Source organism: Pseudophryne corroboree, chromosome 2 (assembly GCF_028390025.1).
Source record: "Pseudophryne corroboree isolate aPseCor3 chromosome 2, aPseCor3.hap2, whole genome shotgun sequence".
In the NCBI taxonomy this organism is placed as follows: Eukaryota; Metazoa; Chordata; class Amphibia; order Anura; family Myobatrachidae; genus Pseudophryne; species Pseudophryne corroboree.
In genome coordinates, this window is record NC_086445.1 from 718,774,204 (window position 1) to 718,791,388 (window position 17,185).

Genomic DNA, 17,185 nt, shown 5'->3' on the forward strand with positions numbered 1-17,185 from the left:
AGGAGCCAGTTCACACCAGGTAGTCCTAAAGCTTTCTTTAGTTGTGCCCAGTCTCCTGCGGAGCTGCTATTCCCCATGGTCCTTACGGAGTTCCCAGCATCCACTACGGACTACGGGAAATAGATTTACCGGTGAGTAAAATCTTATTTACTGAGGACCCTACTGTTCCTAATACTAGGGTCTGTATGTATAAAGGAAAGAAACCTGAGGTAACGTTTCCTCCCTCATGAACTGCACATGCTTTGTGAAAAGGTTTGGGAAAATCCTGACAAAAAGTTTCAGATTCCCAAAAGGATTCCAGTGGCGTATCAGTTTCCCTCTGGGGATAGGAAAAATGGGAGTCACCCCCCATTGTGGACAAAGCTCTATCACGGCTGTCCAGAAAGGTGGCTCTTCCGTCCCCTGACACGGCAGCCCTAAAGGATCCTGTGGATCGTAGGCAGGAAAATACATTGAAATCCATTTATGTCACCACGGGTACGCTACTCAGACCAGCCATTGCATCTGCGTGGGTGAGTAGTGCTATCGAAAAATGGGCAGATAACTTGTCATCTGAAATAGATACCCTGGATAGGGATAGCATTCTTTTGACACTAGGTTATATCAGGGACGCTGCAGTCTACCTAAAGGAAGCTGCAAGGGATATTGGCCTCTTGGGATCAAGGGCCAATGCCATGGCAGTCTCCGCTAGGAGAGCATTGTGGATTCATCAATGGAATGCTGATGCTGACTCTAAGAAAGCTATGGAGTCTCTACCGTATAAAGGTGGTGTATTGTTTGGTGACGGCCTCGCTGATTTGGTATCTACGGCTACCGCGGGTAAGTCATCATTTTTACCTTATGTGCCTGCACCACAAAAGAAAGCACACCACTATCAGATGCAGTCCTTTCGGCCCAATAAATATAGAAAAGGCCGAGGGTCTTCCTTCCTTGCTACTAGACGAAAGGGAAAAGGTAAACGATCACCGGCCGTGGCCGGTTCCCAGGAGCAGAAGTGCTCCCCGGTTTCTGCCAAATCCACCGCATGACGCTGGGGCTCCTCTGTGGGAGTCCGCACCGGTGGGGGCACGTCTCAAGCTCTCCAGTCAGTTCTGGGCTCGTTTGACCCTGGACCCATGGGTTTTAGAAATAGTGTCCCAGGGGTACAAACTGGAGTTTCAAGACGTTCCCCCTCACCGATCTTTCGAATCGGCCTTACCAGCTTCTCTTCCGGACAGGGAGGTGGTATGTGCCGCAATACAAAAATTGTGTCACAATCAAGTCATTGTCAGGGTTCCCCCGTCGCAACAGGGAGAAGGCTTTTATTCGAGCCTGTTCGTGGTCCCGAAGCCAGACTGCTCAGTCAGACCAATCCTGAACCTCAAATCCCTCAATTTCTACCTAAGAAAATTCAAATTCAAGATGGAATCTCTCCGGGCAGTGATCTCCAGTCTGGAGGAGGGGGATTTTATGGTGTCGGTAGACATAAAGGATGCCTACTTACATGTTTCCATTTATCCTCCACATCAGGCTTACCTGAGGTTTGCAGTTCATGATTGTCATTACCAATTTCAGACGTTGCCGTTTGGTCTGTCCACGGCTCTGAGGGTTTTCACCAAAGTAATGGCTGAAATGATGGTTCTCCTGCGCAAGCAAGGAGTCACAATTATCCCTTACTTGGACGATCTCCTAATAAAGGCGAGATCCAGGGACCAATTACTGCAGAACATTACTCTCTCCCTGACAATTCTGCAGCAACATGGTTGGGTCCTAAACTTGCCAAAATCACAGTTGGTTCCGACGAGACGGCTGTCATTTTTGGTAATGATTCTGGACACAGAATTACAGAGAGTTTTTCTTCCAGTGGAAAAGGCTCTGGAAATTCAGAACCTGGTCAAACAAATTCTGAAACCAGCAAGAGTATCGATCCATCAATGCACTCGGTTGCTGGGGAAGATGATGGCAGCCTACGAGGCCATTCAGTTTGGCAGATTCCATGCCAGAGTGTGTCAGTGGGACCTGTTGGACAAGTGGTCCGGGTCCCATCTGCACATGCACCGAAGTATAATCCTGTCTTCCAAGACCAGAATCTCACTCCTGTGGTGGCTGCACAGCTCTCACCTCCTAGAGGGACGCAGGTTCGGGATTCAGGACTGGATCTTAGTGACCACGGATGCGAGTCTCCGAGGCTGGGGAGCAGTCACACAGGGGGAAAGCTTCCAGGGAAGATGGTCAAGCCAGGAAATTTGTCTACACATAAACGTTCTGGAGTTAAGGGCCATTTACAACTGCCTTCTGCAAGCGGAACATCTTCGCAATCGGCCCGTCTTGATTCAGTCGGACAACATAACAGCAGTACCGTACATAAACCGCCAGGGCGGAACAAAGAGCAGAGCGGCAATGGCAGAGGCCACAAAGGTTCTCCGCTGGGCGGAAAGGCATACAAGCGCTCTGTCAGCGATCTTCATTCCAGGAGTGGACAACTGGGAAGCAGACTTCCTCAGCAGACATGATCTCCATCCAGGAGAGTGGGGTCTTCATCAAGAGGTCTTTGCAGAAGTGACAAATCTTTGGGGAATTCCTCAAATAGATATGATGCCGTCTCGCCTCAACAAGAAACTTCAGAGAGATTGTTCCAGGTCGAGAGACCCTCAAGCAATAGCAGTGGACGCCCTAGTGACACCGTGGGTGTTTCAGTCGGTGTGTGTGTTTCCTCCGCTTCCACTCGTTCCAAAAGTGATAAAGATCATAAGAAGAACAAAGGTTCAAGCGATCTTCATTGTTCCAGACTGGCCAAGGAGGGCTTGGTATCCAGATCTTCAGGAATTACTCATAGGAGATCCCTGGCCTCTTCCTCTCAGGGAGGATCTGTTACAGCAGGGGCCGTGCGTGTTCCAAGACTTACCGCAACTTCGTTTGACGGCTTGGCGATTGAACGCCGGATCCTAGCCCGAAAGGGTATTCCCAAGGAAGTCATCCCCACTCTTATTCAGGCCAGGAAAGGAGTAACGTCTAAACATTACCACCGTATTTGGAGAAAATACGTGTCTTGGTGTGAATCCAGGAAGGCTCCTACGGAAGAATTTCAGTTAGGACGTTTTCTCCATTTTCTACAAGCCGGTGTGGATGCGGGCCTAAAGTTGGGCTCAATTAAAGTACAAATTTCAGCCTTATCGGTTTTCTTCCAAAAACAATTGGCCTCCCTTCCAGAAGTTCAGACTTTCGTGAAAGGCGTGTTGCACATCCAACCTCCCTTTGTGGCACCGTGGGATCTTAACGTGGTGTTGCAATTCGTTCAATCTCATTGGTTTGAACCTTTACAGAAGGTAGAGTTGAAATTCCTCACTTGGAAAGTGGTCATGCTGTTGGCCTTGGCATCCGCAAGGCGGGTGTCTGAATTAGCGGCCTTGTCTCACAAGAGCCCTTATTTGATCTTCCATGAAGATAGAGCAGAGTTGAGGACTCGTCAGCAATTTCCGCCTAAAGTGGTTTCGTCGTTCCACTTGAACAAACCTATTGTGGTGCCAGTGGCTACTGACGCCTTGCTGGAAACTAAGTTTCTCGATGTAGTCAGAGCTTTGAAAATTTATGTCACCAGAATGGCTCAGTTTAGGAAAACGGAGGCTCTGTTTGTCCTGTATGCTCACAACAAGATTGGGGCTCCTGCTTCCAAGCAGACTATTGCGCGCTGGATCTGTCATACGATTCAGCATGCTCATTCTACGGCTGGATTGCCGTTACCGAAATCGGTGAAGGCCCATTCTACCAGAAAGGTGGGCTCGTCCTGGGCGGCTGCCCGGGTGGTCTCGGCATTACAACTTTGCCGAGCTGCTACTTGGTCGGGTTCAAACCCCTTTGCGAAGTTCTACAAGTTTGATACCCTGGCTGATGAGGACCTCATGTTTGGTCAATCGGTGCTGCAGAGTCATCCGCACTCTCCCGCCCGTTCTAGAGCTTTGGTATAACCCCATGGTTCTTAATGTGACCCCAGCATCCTCTAGGACGTATGAGAAAATAGGATTTTAATACCTACCGGTAAATTCTTTTCTCTTAGTCCGTAGAGGATGCTGGGCGCCCGTCCCAGTGCGTACTGTATCTGCAGTTTTTTGTTACATTTCAACACGGGTTGTGTTACATTTTTAGTCAGCCTGTTGCCGACGTTGTTCATGCTGTTGACTTGCGTTATGTTGAATGCCATGTTGTACGGTGTGCTTGAGGTGTGAGCTGGTATGTATCTCACCTTAGTTTAACAATAAATCTTTTTCCTCGAAATGTCCATTTCCCTGGGCACAGTTCCTATAACTGGAGTCTGGAGGAGGGGCATAGAGGGAGGAGCCGGTTCATACCCTTTGAAAGTCTTAAAGTGGCCATGTCTCCTGCGGATCCCGTCTATACCCCATAGTTCTTGATGTGACCCCAGCATCCTCTACGGAAAAGGATTTACCGGTAGGTATTAAAATCCTATTATCTTCAATGACTGGATGATTTTATTATGACTAATTGTTTCCCAGAAATAAATTTAGAGGTCTTTTGTACTAACTTTGCAGAGAGAAAGTGGACAGAGATTAAGTACCAGCCAACCAGCTCCTAACTGTCATTTTTCAAATACAGGGGCAGATGTATTACCCTGGAGAAGGCATAAGGAAGTGATAAACCAATGATAAGTGCAAAGTTATAAACGCACCAGCCAGTCTGCTCCAATATGCAAATTGACAGTTAGGAGATGACTGGCTGGTGCGTTTATCACTTTGCACTTATCTCTGGTTTATCACTTCCTTATGCCGTCTCCAGGCTTAGTACATTTGCCCCACAGACTGTAACATGGCAGTTAGGTGCTGGTTGGCTTTTTCTTTATCTCTCTCCAAGGCTTAGTACATAGACACCTTCATTATCCATTTATACTCTTCCACTGCCTGCCACCGATTGTAGTTACTGTAGTATGTGTGAATGATGTTACTAACTTTTTGTTTTTCCCTACTACCAATATGTGTTTTATGTATGTTTCATCTTGTCTTGTGTCTTCACTGATAACCCTAATTTTCTATTTGCACATTACTGTTTTTATGCTTCCATTGTCGTTACACCTATTCACTTGACTTTGTTCGTTCTTCTGTTTGTGTTTCAAACTATTATTATATCTGATATCATGCAGGCTGTACTGCGGAAATTAATGAAGTTGGCTTTTTCATTGCAGCTGAATAGTTACTGGAAACATGGCTGCACATGCATTGGCCACTCGGCCTCGCACTGGAGATGTTCTGCAAGGCCCTGGGGAGACTTCAGATTTTAGCTCACTGCTTCTGTCACAACATGTTCTTGAAGGCTTAAAGGCAGCAGGATTCAACAAGCCCTCTCCAATACAGAGCAGGGCTATACCACTTGGGAGGTGCGGTTTAGGTGAGTGAAAGGAGAGAAAAGGTGACTTAAATAAATGTGTTAAATCTTCAAATGATGATTTGAAACCGCCAGGAGACACCTGAAGTGGTGTAGATACATTCTCCATTTTGAACCCCCTGTGTTGGTCAGAGTGAGTAGTCATGAAGCACTCCATCAGAGCAGATGAAGAATGGGAATTGTTATCCGCATCAAATGTGGGAAACAAGTCCCACTTGTTGTCCATACTTCAGCACCGCAGCTAAAAAGATCTAACCAGGTATGAGGCCCAGGTCACTGACTAAAAGTCCCCTATTTCTGCAGCGGAGTACACTGGTATCCCCACAGGGAATAACATCAGTGTGTAGAGTTGGATCTTGATCCGAGGCACCAACGGGCTAAAGCTTTGACTGTTCCCAGGATGCATTGCACCGCCTCCTATATAACCCTGCCTCCAGGCACTGGAGCTCAGTTTGTAAGTTGGTGCCTGCAGATCAGGCAGCTAACAGGCGCAGCCCTGAAAAAGAGCTTTTTTAGAAGACTTCAAGGGCCGCAGCACTGTTTGTCAGTCGAACATTCTGTGCTGCGGCTCCATCACCTCCCCCAGCAGCGCTGCATACTCCTGCGGCCTGGTTCCCGGGTACTTGCAGCGTAGGCGCACCGGACTTCAGGCACACACCGCTGACGCTCTCCTGGATCATGTGGCTGCACATCAGGGAAGGAGGTAAGAGGGTCCCCCAGGTGGTACCCACTAGTAAATCGCGGTCCGGCCGTGGTCCCAGTAGATGGACCGCGCCGCTAGCGTGGACACTGTACTACACAGGGACCCCACTATATCCACCAGGGCAAGGAGCACAGGTCGGATTTACTAAAATCCGTTTACAATAGGCTCCATAGTACCTGGTGGTGAAGTCCAGCAGAGCGGATAAGATGCTGACCTGTAGCCCCTCCCCCAGCTCCTGGCGCCATCTACTGCTGGTGTTCCCGCCCTGGAGCTGCATCTCTCTCCCTGACAGCGATTTTGGTGCCATATTCACTACTAGCTGGGCTGACCTCCGGGACAGCTGGGCTAAGTCTCCTCTGTAAAGCCGCCTGTCTCATCAGCGCTGTGCTTTTACTGGCACTTAAGTATTCTACATGTCATTTTAGACAGTGTTCGATAAGAACAAGTGTACTGCTAGCTGAATATTTGGTACAAGTATTCTTTGGTATACATCCAGTATCTACTGTTATATCTATACTCATACATAGTTATATGTAATTTACTAGTCCAGTGCAGCTTTATTGTTTATATGCAATAACTTCTGCATTGTACCTGTGACTGAGTGTGCCTGTTGCTGTTATGTGGGATTCCATTCTCCTTTATCACATATTGCTATCACTTACACAGAATATGCAATTTGGTATTTCTATAACGTCCTAGAGGATGCTGGGACTCCGTAAGGACCATGGGGATAGACGGGCTCCGCAGGAGACATGGGCACTTTAAGAAAGACTTTGACTCTGGGTGTGCACTGGCTCCTCCCTCTATGCCCCTCCTCCAGACCTCAGTTTGATACTGTGCCCAGTGGAGACTGGGTGCATTTCAGGAGCTCTCCTGAGTTTCCTGTAAGAAAGCATTTTTGTTAGGTTTTTTATTTTCAGGGAGCCTGCTGGCAACAGACTCCCTGCATCGAGGGACTGAGGAGAGAGAAACAGACCCAATTCTCTGAGTTCAGGGCTTTGTTTCTTAGGCTACTGGACACCATTAGCTCCAGAGGGATCGGTACGCAGGTCTCACCCTCGCCGTCCGTCCCAGAGCCGCGCCGCTGTCCTCCTCGCAGAGCCGGAAGAAAGAAGCCGGGTGAGTATGTGAGGAAAAGACCCATCTGAGGCGGCAGAAGACACTTGAATCTTCACTGAGGTAACGCACAGTACTGCAGCTGTGCGCCATTGCTCTCCTTCACCTCACACACTCCGGTCACTGTAAGGGTGCAGGGCGCAGGGGGGGGGGGCGCCCTGGGCAGCAATTTAAACCTCTCTTATGGCACAGATGTATATATACATGTACAGCTGGGCACTGTACATGTATAAAAAGAGCCCCCGTCATGTATTGAAAAAATTGAGCGGGACAGAAGCCCGCCGCCGAGGGGGCAGGGCTTCTCCCTCAGCACTCACCAGCGCCATTTTTTTCCACAGCACCGCTGAGAGGAAGCTCTCCGGACTCTCCCCTGCTTGACACACGGTGACAGAGGGTTTTAAAGTAGAGGGGGGGCACATAATTGGCGCAGATACATAAAACAGCGCTGCTGGGTAAACATTAATTTACTGTGTTAGTCCTGGGTCATATAGCGCTGGGGTGTGTGCTGGCATACTCTCTCTCTGTCTCTCCAAAGGGCCTGGTGGGGAACCTGTCTTCAGAAAAGAGCTTCCCTGTGTATGTGTGGTGTGTCGGTACATGTGTGTCGACATGTCTGAGGTTGAGGGCTCACCTAAGGAGGAGAGGGAGTTTATGAATGTCAGGTCTACGTCGGCGGTGCCGACGCCGGACTGGATGGATATGTGGAATGTTTTAAGTGCAAATGTTAATTTCTCTAACGTCCTAAGTGGATGCTGGGGACTCCGTAAGGACCATGGGGAATAGCGGCTCCGCAGGAGACTGGGCACAAAAGTAAAGCTTTAGAACTACCTGGTGTGCACTGGCTCCTCCCCCTATGACCCTACTCCAAGCCTCAGTTAGATTTTTGTGCCCGAACGAGAAGGGTGCACACTAGGTGGCTCTCCTGAGCTGCTTAGTGAAAAGTTTAGTTTTAGGTTTTTTATTTTCAGTGAGACCTGCTGTCAACAGGCTCACTGCATCGAGGGACTAAGGGGAGAAGAAGCGAACTCACCTGCGTGCAGAGTGGATTGGGCTTCTTAGGCTACTGGACATTAGCTCCAGAGGGACGATCACAGGCCCAGCCATGGATGGGTCCCAGAGCCGCGCCGCCGGCCCCCTTACAGAGCCAGAAGACAGAAGAGGTCCGGAAAATCGGCGGCAGAAGACGTCCTGTCTTCAACAAGGTAGCGCACAGCACTGCAGCTGTGCGCCATTGCTCTCAGCACACTTCACACTCCGGTCACTGAGGGTGCAGGGCGCTGGGGGGGGGGCGCCCTGAGACGCAATAAAAACACCTTGGATGGCAAAAAATGCATCACATATAGCTCCTGGGCTATATGGATGCATTTAACCCCTGCCAGAATACACAGAAAAACGGGAGATAGGCTCCGCCCCCTTATCGGCGGCCTTATCTCCTCAGCACACTGGCGCCATTTTCCCTCACAGCTCCGTTGGAGGTAAGCTCCCTGGCTCTCCCCTGCAGTCACTACACTACAGAAAGGGTTAAAAAAGAGAGGGGGGGCACTAATTACGCGCAGTATTAAAGATACAGCAGCTATAAGGGGAAAAACACTTATATAAGGTTATCCCTGTATATATATAGCGCTCTGGTGTGTGCTGGCAAACTCTCCCTCTGTCTCCCCAAAGGGCTAGTGGGGTCCTGTCCTCTATCAGAGCATTCCCTGTGTGTGTGCTGTATGTCGGTACGTTTGTGTCGACATGTATGAGGAGAAAAATGATGTGGAGACGGAGCAGATTGCCTGTAATAGTGATGTCACCCCCTAGGGGGTCGACACCTGAGTGGATGAACTGTTGGAAGGAATTACGTGACAGTGTCAGCTCTGTATAAAAGACAGTGGTTGACATGAGACAGCCGGCTACTCAGCTTGTGCCTGTCCAGACGTCTCATAGGCCGTCAGGGGCTCTGAAGCGCCCGTTACCTCAGATGGCAGATATAGACGCCGACACGGATACTGACTCCAGTGTCGACGGTGAAGAGACAAATGTGACTTCCAGTAGGGCCACTCGTTACATGATTGAGGCAATGAAAAATGTTTTACACATTTCTGATAATACGAGTACCACCAAAAAGGGGTATTATGTTCGGTGAGGAAAAACTACCTGTAGTTTTCCTGAATCTGAGAAATTAAATGAGGTGTGTGATGATGCGTGGGTTTCCCCCGATAACAACTGATAATTTCTAAAATGTTATTGGCATTATATCCTTTCCCGCCAGAGGTTAGGGTGCGTTGGGAAACACCCCCTAGGGTGGATAAAGCGCTCACACGCTTGTAAGGGCTCTACCCTCTCCTGAGATGGCCGCCCTTAAGGATCCTGCTGATAGAAAGCAGGAGGGTATCCTAAAATGTATTTACACACATACTGGTGTTATACTGCGACCAGCAATCGCCTCAGCCTGGATGTGCAGTGCTGGGTTGGCGTGGTCGGATTCCCTGACTGAAAATATTGATACCCTAGATAGGGACAGTATATTTTTGCCTATAGAGCATTTGAAAGATGCATTTCTATATATGCGTGATGCACAGCGGAATATTTGCCGACTGGCATCAAGTCTAAGTGCGTTGTCCATTTCTACCAGTAGAGGGTTATGGACACGACAGTGGTCAGGTGATGCGGATTTCAAACGGCATTTGGAAGTATTGCCTTATTAAGGGGAGGAGTTATTTGGGGTCGGTCTTTCAGACCTGGTGGCTACGGCAACAGCTGGGAAATCCACGTTTGTACCCCAGGTCGCCTCTCAACATGAGAAGACGCCGTATTATCAGGCGCAGTCTTTTCGTGGACAAGCGGGCAAAAGGTTCCTCATTTCTGCCCCGTGACAGAGGGAGAGGAAAAAGAAATCAGCCAGTTCCCAGGAACAGAAACCCTCTCCCGCCTCTGCCAAGCCCTCAGTATGACGCTGGGGCTTTACAAGCAGAATCAGGCACGGTGGGGGGCCCGTCTCAATGAATTTCAGCGCGCAGTGGGCTCACTCGCAAGTAGACCCCTGGATCCTTCAGGTGATATCTCAGGGGTACAAATTGGAATTCGAGACGTCTCCCCCTCGCCGTTTCCTAAAGTCGGCTTTACCGATGTCTCCTTCTGACAGGGAGACAGTTTTGGAAGCCATTCACAAGCTGTATTCCCAGCAGGTGATAATCAAGGTACCCCTCCTGCAACAGGGAACGGGGTATTATTCCACACTGTTGTGGTACCGAAGCCGGACGGCTCGGTGAGACCGATTCTAAATCTAAAATCTTTGAACACTTACATACAGAGGTTCAAATTCAAGATTGAGTCACTCAGAGCAGTGATTGCGAACCTGGAAGAAGGGGACTACATGATGTCTCGGGACATCAAGGATGCTTACCTTCATGTCCAAATTTACCCTTCTCACCAAGGGTACCTCAGGTTTATGGTACAGAACTGTCACTATCAGTTCAGACGCTGCCGTATGGATGGTCCACGGCACCCCGGGTCTTTACCAAGGTAATGGCCGAAATGATGATATTCCTTCGAAGGAAGGGAATTTTAGTTATCCCTTACTTGGACGATTCCCTGATAAGGGTAAGATCCAGGGAACAGTTGGAGGTCGGTGTAGCACTATCTCAGGTAGTGTTGCGGCAGCACGATTGGATTCTCAATATTCCAAAATCGCAGCTGGTTCCGACGACTCGTCTTCTGTTCCTAGGGATGATCCTGGACACAGTCCAGAAAAAGGTGTTTCTCCCGGAGGAGAAAGCCAGGGAGTTATCCGAGCTAGTCAGGAACCTCCTAAAACCGAGCCAAGTCTCAGTGCATCAATGCACAAGGGTTCTGGGTAAAATGGTGGCTTCCTACGAAGCAATCCCATTCGGCAGATTCCACGCAAGAACTTTCCAGTGGGACCTGCTGGACAAATGGTCCGGGTCGCATCTTCAGATGCATCAGCGGATAACCCTGTCACCAAGAACAAGGGTGTCCCTCCTGTGGTGGTTGCAGAGTGCTCATCTTCTAGAGGGCCGCAGATTCGGCATTCAGGACTGGGTACTGGTGACCACGGATGCCAGCCTGCGAGGCTGGGGAGCAGTCACACAGGGAAGGAATTTCCAGGGCTTATGGTCAAGCCTGGAGACATCACTTCACATAAATATCCTGAAGCTAAGGGCCATTTACAATGCTCTAAGCTTAGCAAGACCTCTGCTTCAAGGTCAGCCGGTGTTGATCCAGTCGGACAACATCACGTCAGTCACCCACGAAAACAGACAGGGTGGCACAAGAAGCAGGAGGGCAATGGCAGAAGCTGCAAGGATTCTTCGCTGGGCGGAAAATCATGTGATAGCACTGTCAGCAATTCCGAGAGTGGACAACTGGGAAGCAGACTTCCTCAGCAGACACGACCTCCACCCGGGAGAGTGGGGACTTCACCCAGAAGTCTTCCACATGATTATAAACCGTTGGGAAAAACTCGACAGGTATTGCGCCAGGTCAAGGAACCCTCAGGCAATAGCTGTAGACGCTCTGGTAACACCGTGGGTGTACCAGTCAGTGTATGTGTTCCCTCATCTGCCTCTCATACCCAAGGTACTGAGATTGATAAGATGGAGAGGAGTAAGCACTATATTCGTGGCTCCGGATTGGCCAAGAAGGACTTGGTAACCGGAACTTCAAGAGATGCTCACGGAGGATCCGTGGCCTCTACCTCTAAGAAGGGACCTGCTCCAGCAAGGACCCTGTCTGTTCCAAGACTTACCGCGACTGCGTTTGACGGCATGGCGGTTGAACGCCAGATCCTGAAGGAAAAAAGGCATTCCGGATGAAGTCATCCCTATCCTGATCAAAGCCAGGAAGGATGTAACCGCAAAACATTATCACCGCATTTGGCGAAAATATGTTGCGTGGTGCGAGGCCAGTAAGGCCCGACGGAGGAAATTCAACTGGGTCGATTCCTACATTTCCTGCAAACAGGAGTGTCTATGGGCCTGAAATTGGGGTCCATTAAGGTTCAAATTTCGGCCCTGTCAATTTTCTTCCAAAAAGAACTAGCTTCAGTCCCTGAAGTTCAGACGTTGTAAAAGGGGTACTGCATATACAGCCTCCTTTTGTGCCTCCAGTGGCACCTTGGGATCTCAATGTAGTTTTTGGGTTCCAAAAAAGTCACATTGGTTTGAACCACTTAAATCTGTGGAGTTAAAATATCTCACATGGAAAGTGGTCATGCTGTTGGCCCTGGCCTGGGCCAGGCGCGTGTCTGAATTGGCGGCTTTATCCTGTAAAAGCCCTTATCTGATTTTCCATTCGGACAGGGCGGAATTGAGGACTCGTCCTCAGTTTCTCCCTAAGGTGGTTTCAGCGTTTCACCTGAACCAACCTATTGTGGTGCCTGCGGCTACTAGGGACTTGGAGGACTCCAAGTTGCTAGACGTTGTCAGGGCCCTGAAAATATATGTTTCCAGGATGGCTGGAGTCAGAAAATCTGACTCGCTGTTTATCCTGTATGCACCCAACAAGCTGGGTGCTCCTGCTTCTAAGCAGACTATTGCTCGTTGGATTTGTAGTACAATTCAGCTTGCACATTCTGTGGCAGGCCTGCCACAGCCAAAAATCTGTAAATGCCCACTCCACAAGGCTGCCCGAGGGGTCTCGGCTTTACAACTTTGCCGAGCAGCTACTTGGTCAGGAGCAAATACGTTTGTAAAATTCTACAAAATTGATACCCTGGCTGAGGAGGACCTGGAGTTCTCTCATTTGGTGCTGCAGAGTCATCCGCACTCTCCCGCCCGTTTGGGAGCTTTGGTATAATCCCCATGGTCCTTACGGAGTCCCCAGCATCCACTTAGGACGTTAGAGAAAATAAGAATTTACTTACCGATAATTCTATTTCTCGTAGTCCGTAGTGGATGCTGGGCGCCCATCCCAAGTGCGGATTGTCTGCAATACTGGTACATAGTTATTGTTACCAAAAAATCGGGTTATTGCTGTAGTGAGCCATCTTTTCTAGAGGCTCCTCTGTTATCATGCTGTTAACTGGGTTTAGATCACGAGTTGTACGGTGTGATTGGTGTGGCTGGTATGAGTCTTACCCGGGATTCAAAATCCTTCCTTATTGTGTACGCTCGTCCGGGCACAGTATCCTAACTGAGGCTTGGAGGAGGGTCATAGGGGGAGGAGCCAGTGCACACCAGGTAGTTCTAAAGCTTTACTTTTGTGCCCAGTCTCCTGCGGAGCCGCTATTCCCCATGGTCCTTACGGAGTCCCCAGCATCCACTACGGACTACGAGAAATAGAATTATCGGTAAGTAAATTCTTATTTTATTGCACAAAAGGCTAGACAAAGCCGAAGCTGGGGCACAGTCAGGGAGTCAACCCATGCCTGTCCCTATGTCGCCGGGACCTTCGGGGTCTCAGAAGCGCCCACTATCCCAAATAGTTGACACGGATTCAGACTCCAGTGTCGATTACGATGATACAAAATTACAGCCAAAGGTGGCTAAAGGTATTCGATATATCGCAGTAAAAGATGTGTTGCATATCACTGAGGAACCCCCTGGCCCTGACTCGAGGGTACACATGTATAAAGGAAAGAAACCTGAGGTCTCCTTCCCCTCCTCACATGAGCTGAACGAAGTATGTGAAAAAGCGTGGGAAACTCCAGACAAAAAACTGCAGATTCCCAAAAGGATCCTAATAGCGTATCCTTTCCCGTCGCAGGACAGGATACGGTGGGAATCCTGCCCTAGGGTGGACAAGGCCTTGACGCGCTTATCAAAAAAGATAGCGCTTCCATCCCAAGATACGGCTACCCTCAAGGATCCTGCTGACCGCAAGCAGGAGGTTACCCTGAAGTCCATTTACACACATTCTGGTACGTTACTCAGACCGGCTATTGCGTCGGCCTGGGTTTGTAGTGCTGTAGCAGCATGGACAGATTCCTTATCAACGGATATTGAGACTCTTGATAAGGATACCATTTTATTGACCCTAGGGCATATAAAAGATGCGGTCTTGTATATGAGGGATGCTCAAAGAGACATTAGTTTTCTGGGTTCCAGGATAAACGCTATGTCTATTTCTGCTAGGCGTGTCTTATGGACCCGACAGTGGACTGGTGATGTCGACTCCAAGAGACATATGGAGTTGTTGCCTTACAAGGGTGAGGAATTGTTTGGAGAGGGACTCTCGGACCTCGTCTCCACGGCTACGGCAGGTAAATCAAATTTTTTCCCATATATTCCCTCACAATCTAAGAAAGCGCCTCATTATCAAATGCAGTCCTTTCGTTCCAATAAAAGCAAGAGAGCACGTGGATCGTCCTTTCTTGCCAGAGGTAAGGGCAGAGGGAAAAAGCTGCATAACACAGCTAGTTCCCAGGAACAGAAGTCCTCCCTGGCCTCTGCAAAATCCACCGCATGACGCTGGGGCTCCCCTGAGGGAGTCAGCTCCTGTGGGGGCACGTCTTCGACTGTTCAGCCACGTCTGGGTCCACTCACAGGTGGATCCATGGGCAATCGAAATAGTTTCCCAGGGTTACAAGCTGGAATTCGAAGAAGTGCCTCCTCGCCGGTTTTTCAAATCGGCACTGCCGAAACAACCCCTGGAAAGGGAGATAGTGTTACATGCGATTCACAAATTGTGTCTTCAACAAGTGGTGGTAGAGGTTCCCCTGCTTCAAAGAGGGCAGGGGTACTACTCAACTCTGTTTGTGGTTCCGAAACCGGAAGGTTCGGTCAGACCCATTTTAAATTTAAAATCCCTGAACCTTTACTTAAAACGATTCAAGTTCAAGATGGAATCGCTCAGGGCGGTCATCGCCAGCCTAGAAGGGGGAGATTTTTTGGTATCTCTGGACATAAAGGATGCATACCTGCATGTCCCCATATATCCTCCTCATCAGGGGTACCTGAGATTTGCGATACAGGATTGTCATTACCAATTTCAGACGTTGCCGTTTGGGCTTTCCACGGCCCCGAGAATTTTCACCAAGGTAATGGCGGAAATGATGGTGCTCCTGCGCAAGCAGGGTGTCACGATTATCCCGTACTTGGACGATCTCCTCATAAAAGCGAGATCACGGGTGAAGTTGCTGAACAGCGTATCACTTTCACTGAATGTGTTACAACGACACAGCTGGATTCTCAATATTCCAAAGTCGCATCTGAATCCTACAACTCGTCTGCCCTTCTTGGGCATGATTCTGGACACAGACAAGTAAAGGGTTTTTCTTCCGACGGAAAAAGCGCAGGAACTCATGACTCTAGTCATGAACCTGTTGAAACCAAAACAAGTGTCAGTACATCATTGCACTCAAGTTCTGGGAAAGATGGTGGCAACATACGAAGCCATTCCATACGGCAGATTCCATGCAAGGACCTTCCAATGGGACCTATTGGACAAATGGTCCGGGTCGCATCTGCAGTTGCATCAGCGGATCACCCTGTCCCCCAGGGCCAGAGTATCTCTCCTGTGGTGGCTAAACAGTGCTCACCTTCTAGAGGGCCGCCGGTTCGGCATTCAGGACTGGATCCTGGTGACCACGGACGCGAGCCTCCGAGGTTGGGGAGCAGTCACACAGGGAAGAAATTTCCAAGGACTTTGGTCAAGTCAAGAGACTTGTCTTCACATCAACATCCTGGAACTAAGGGCCATATACAACGCCCTACGTCAAGCGGAGATCTTACTTCGCAATCGACCAGTTCTGATCCAGTCAGACAACATCACCGCAGTAGCTCATGTAAACCGCCAAGGCGGCACAAGGAGCAGAGTGGCAATGGCGGAAGCCACCAGAATTCTTCGCTGGGCGGAGAATCATGTAAGCGCTCTGTCAGCAGTGTTCATTCCGGGAGTGGACAACTGGAAAGCAGACTTCCTCAGCAGACACGATCTGCATCCGGGAGAGTGGGGACTTCATCAGGCAGTCTTCGCGCAGATTGCAAGTCGGTGGGGACTACCCCAAATAGACATGATGGCATCCCATCTCAACAAAAAGCTACAAAGGTTTTGCGCCAGGTCAAGAGACCCTCAGGCGGTAGCTGTGGACGCCCTAGTGACACCGTGGGTGTTCCAGTCGGTATATGTGTTTCCTCCTCTTCCTCTCATACCCAAGGTGTTGAGGATAATAAGAAAAAGAGGAGTAAGAACAATTCTCATTGTTCCAGATTGGCCACGAAGGACCTGGTATCCGGATCTGCAAGAAATGCTCACAGAAGATCCATGGCCTCTTCCTCTAAGGCAGGACCTGTTGCAACGAGGTCCCTGTCTGTTCCAAGACTTACCGCGGCTGCATTTGACGGCATGGCGGTTGAACGCCGGATCCTAGCGGAAAAAGGTATTCCGGATGAGGTCATTCCTACGCTAATAAAGGCTAGGAAGGACGTGATGTCTAAACATTATCACCGAATATGGCGAAAATATGTTTCTTGGTGTGAGGCCAGGAATGCTCCTACGGAAGAATTCCATGTAGGCCGTTGTCTTCACTTCCTACAAACTGGAGTGAATTTGGGCCTAAAATTAGGCTCCATTAAGGTTCAGATTTTGGCCTTATCGATGTTCTTTCAAAAGGAATTGGCCTCTTTACCTGAAGTACAGACTTTTGTGAAGGGAGTACTGCATATTCAGCCTCCTTTTGTACCTCCGGTAGCGCCTTGGGACCTTAACGTGGTGTTAAGTTTCCTTAAGTCACATTGGTTTGAACCACTTAAAACAGTGGAGTTGAAATATCTCACTTAGAAGGTGGTCAAAGCCCCTATCTGGTTTTCCATATGGATAGAGCGGAGTTGCGGAACCGTCCTCAATTCCTACCTAAGGTGGTCTCATCCTTTCATATGAACCAACCTATTGTCGTGCCTGTGGCTACACGTGACTTGGAGGATTCCGAGTCCCTTGATGTGGTCAGGGCTTTGAAAATTTACGTGGCCAGAACGGCTAGGATCAGAAAAACGGAAGCACTGTTTGTCCTGTATGCAGCCAACATGGTTGGCGGCCCTGCTTCAAAGCAGA

The 17,185-nt window shown here is 49.2% G+C and overlaps 1 protein-coding gene across 4 annotated transcripts in view; it reads left to right on the forward strand.

The window, feature by feature from the left end:
- Positions 1–17,185, forward strand: part of DDX20 (DEAD-box helicase 20) — a 314,615-nt gene that overhangs the window by 192,617 nt on the left and 104,813 nt on the right. For all 4 annotated transcript variants that reach the window (XM_063955364.1, XM_063955365.1, XM_063955363.1 and 1 more), the window contains one exon: positions 5,174–5,376. In XM_063955364.1, the coding sequence (XP_063811434.1) occupies positions 5,193–5,376 (184 nt within the window). In that variant the 5' untranslated portion in view covers positions 5,174–5,192. The remainder of the gene's footprint in view (positions 1–5,173; positions 5,377–17,185) is intronic.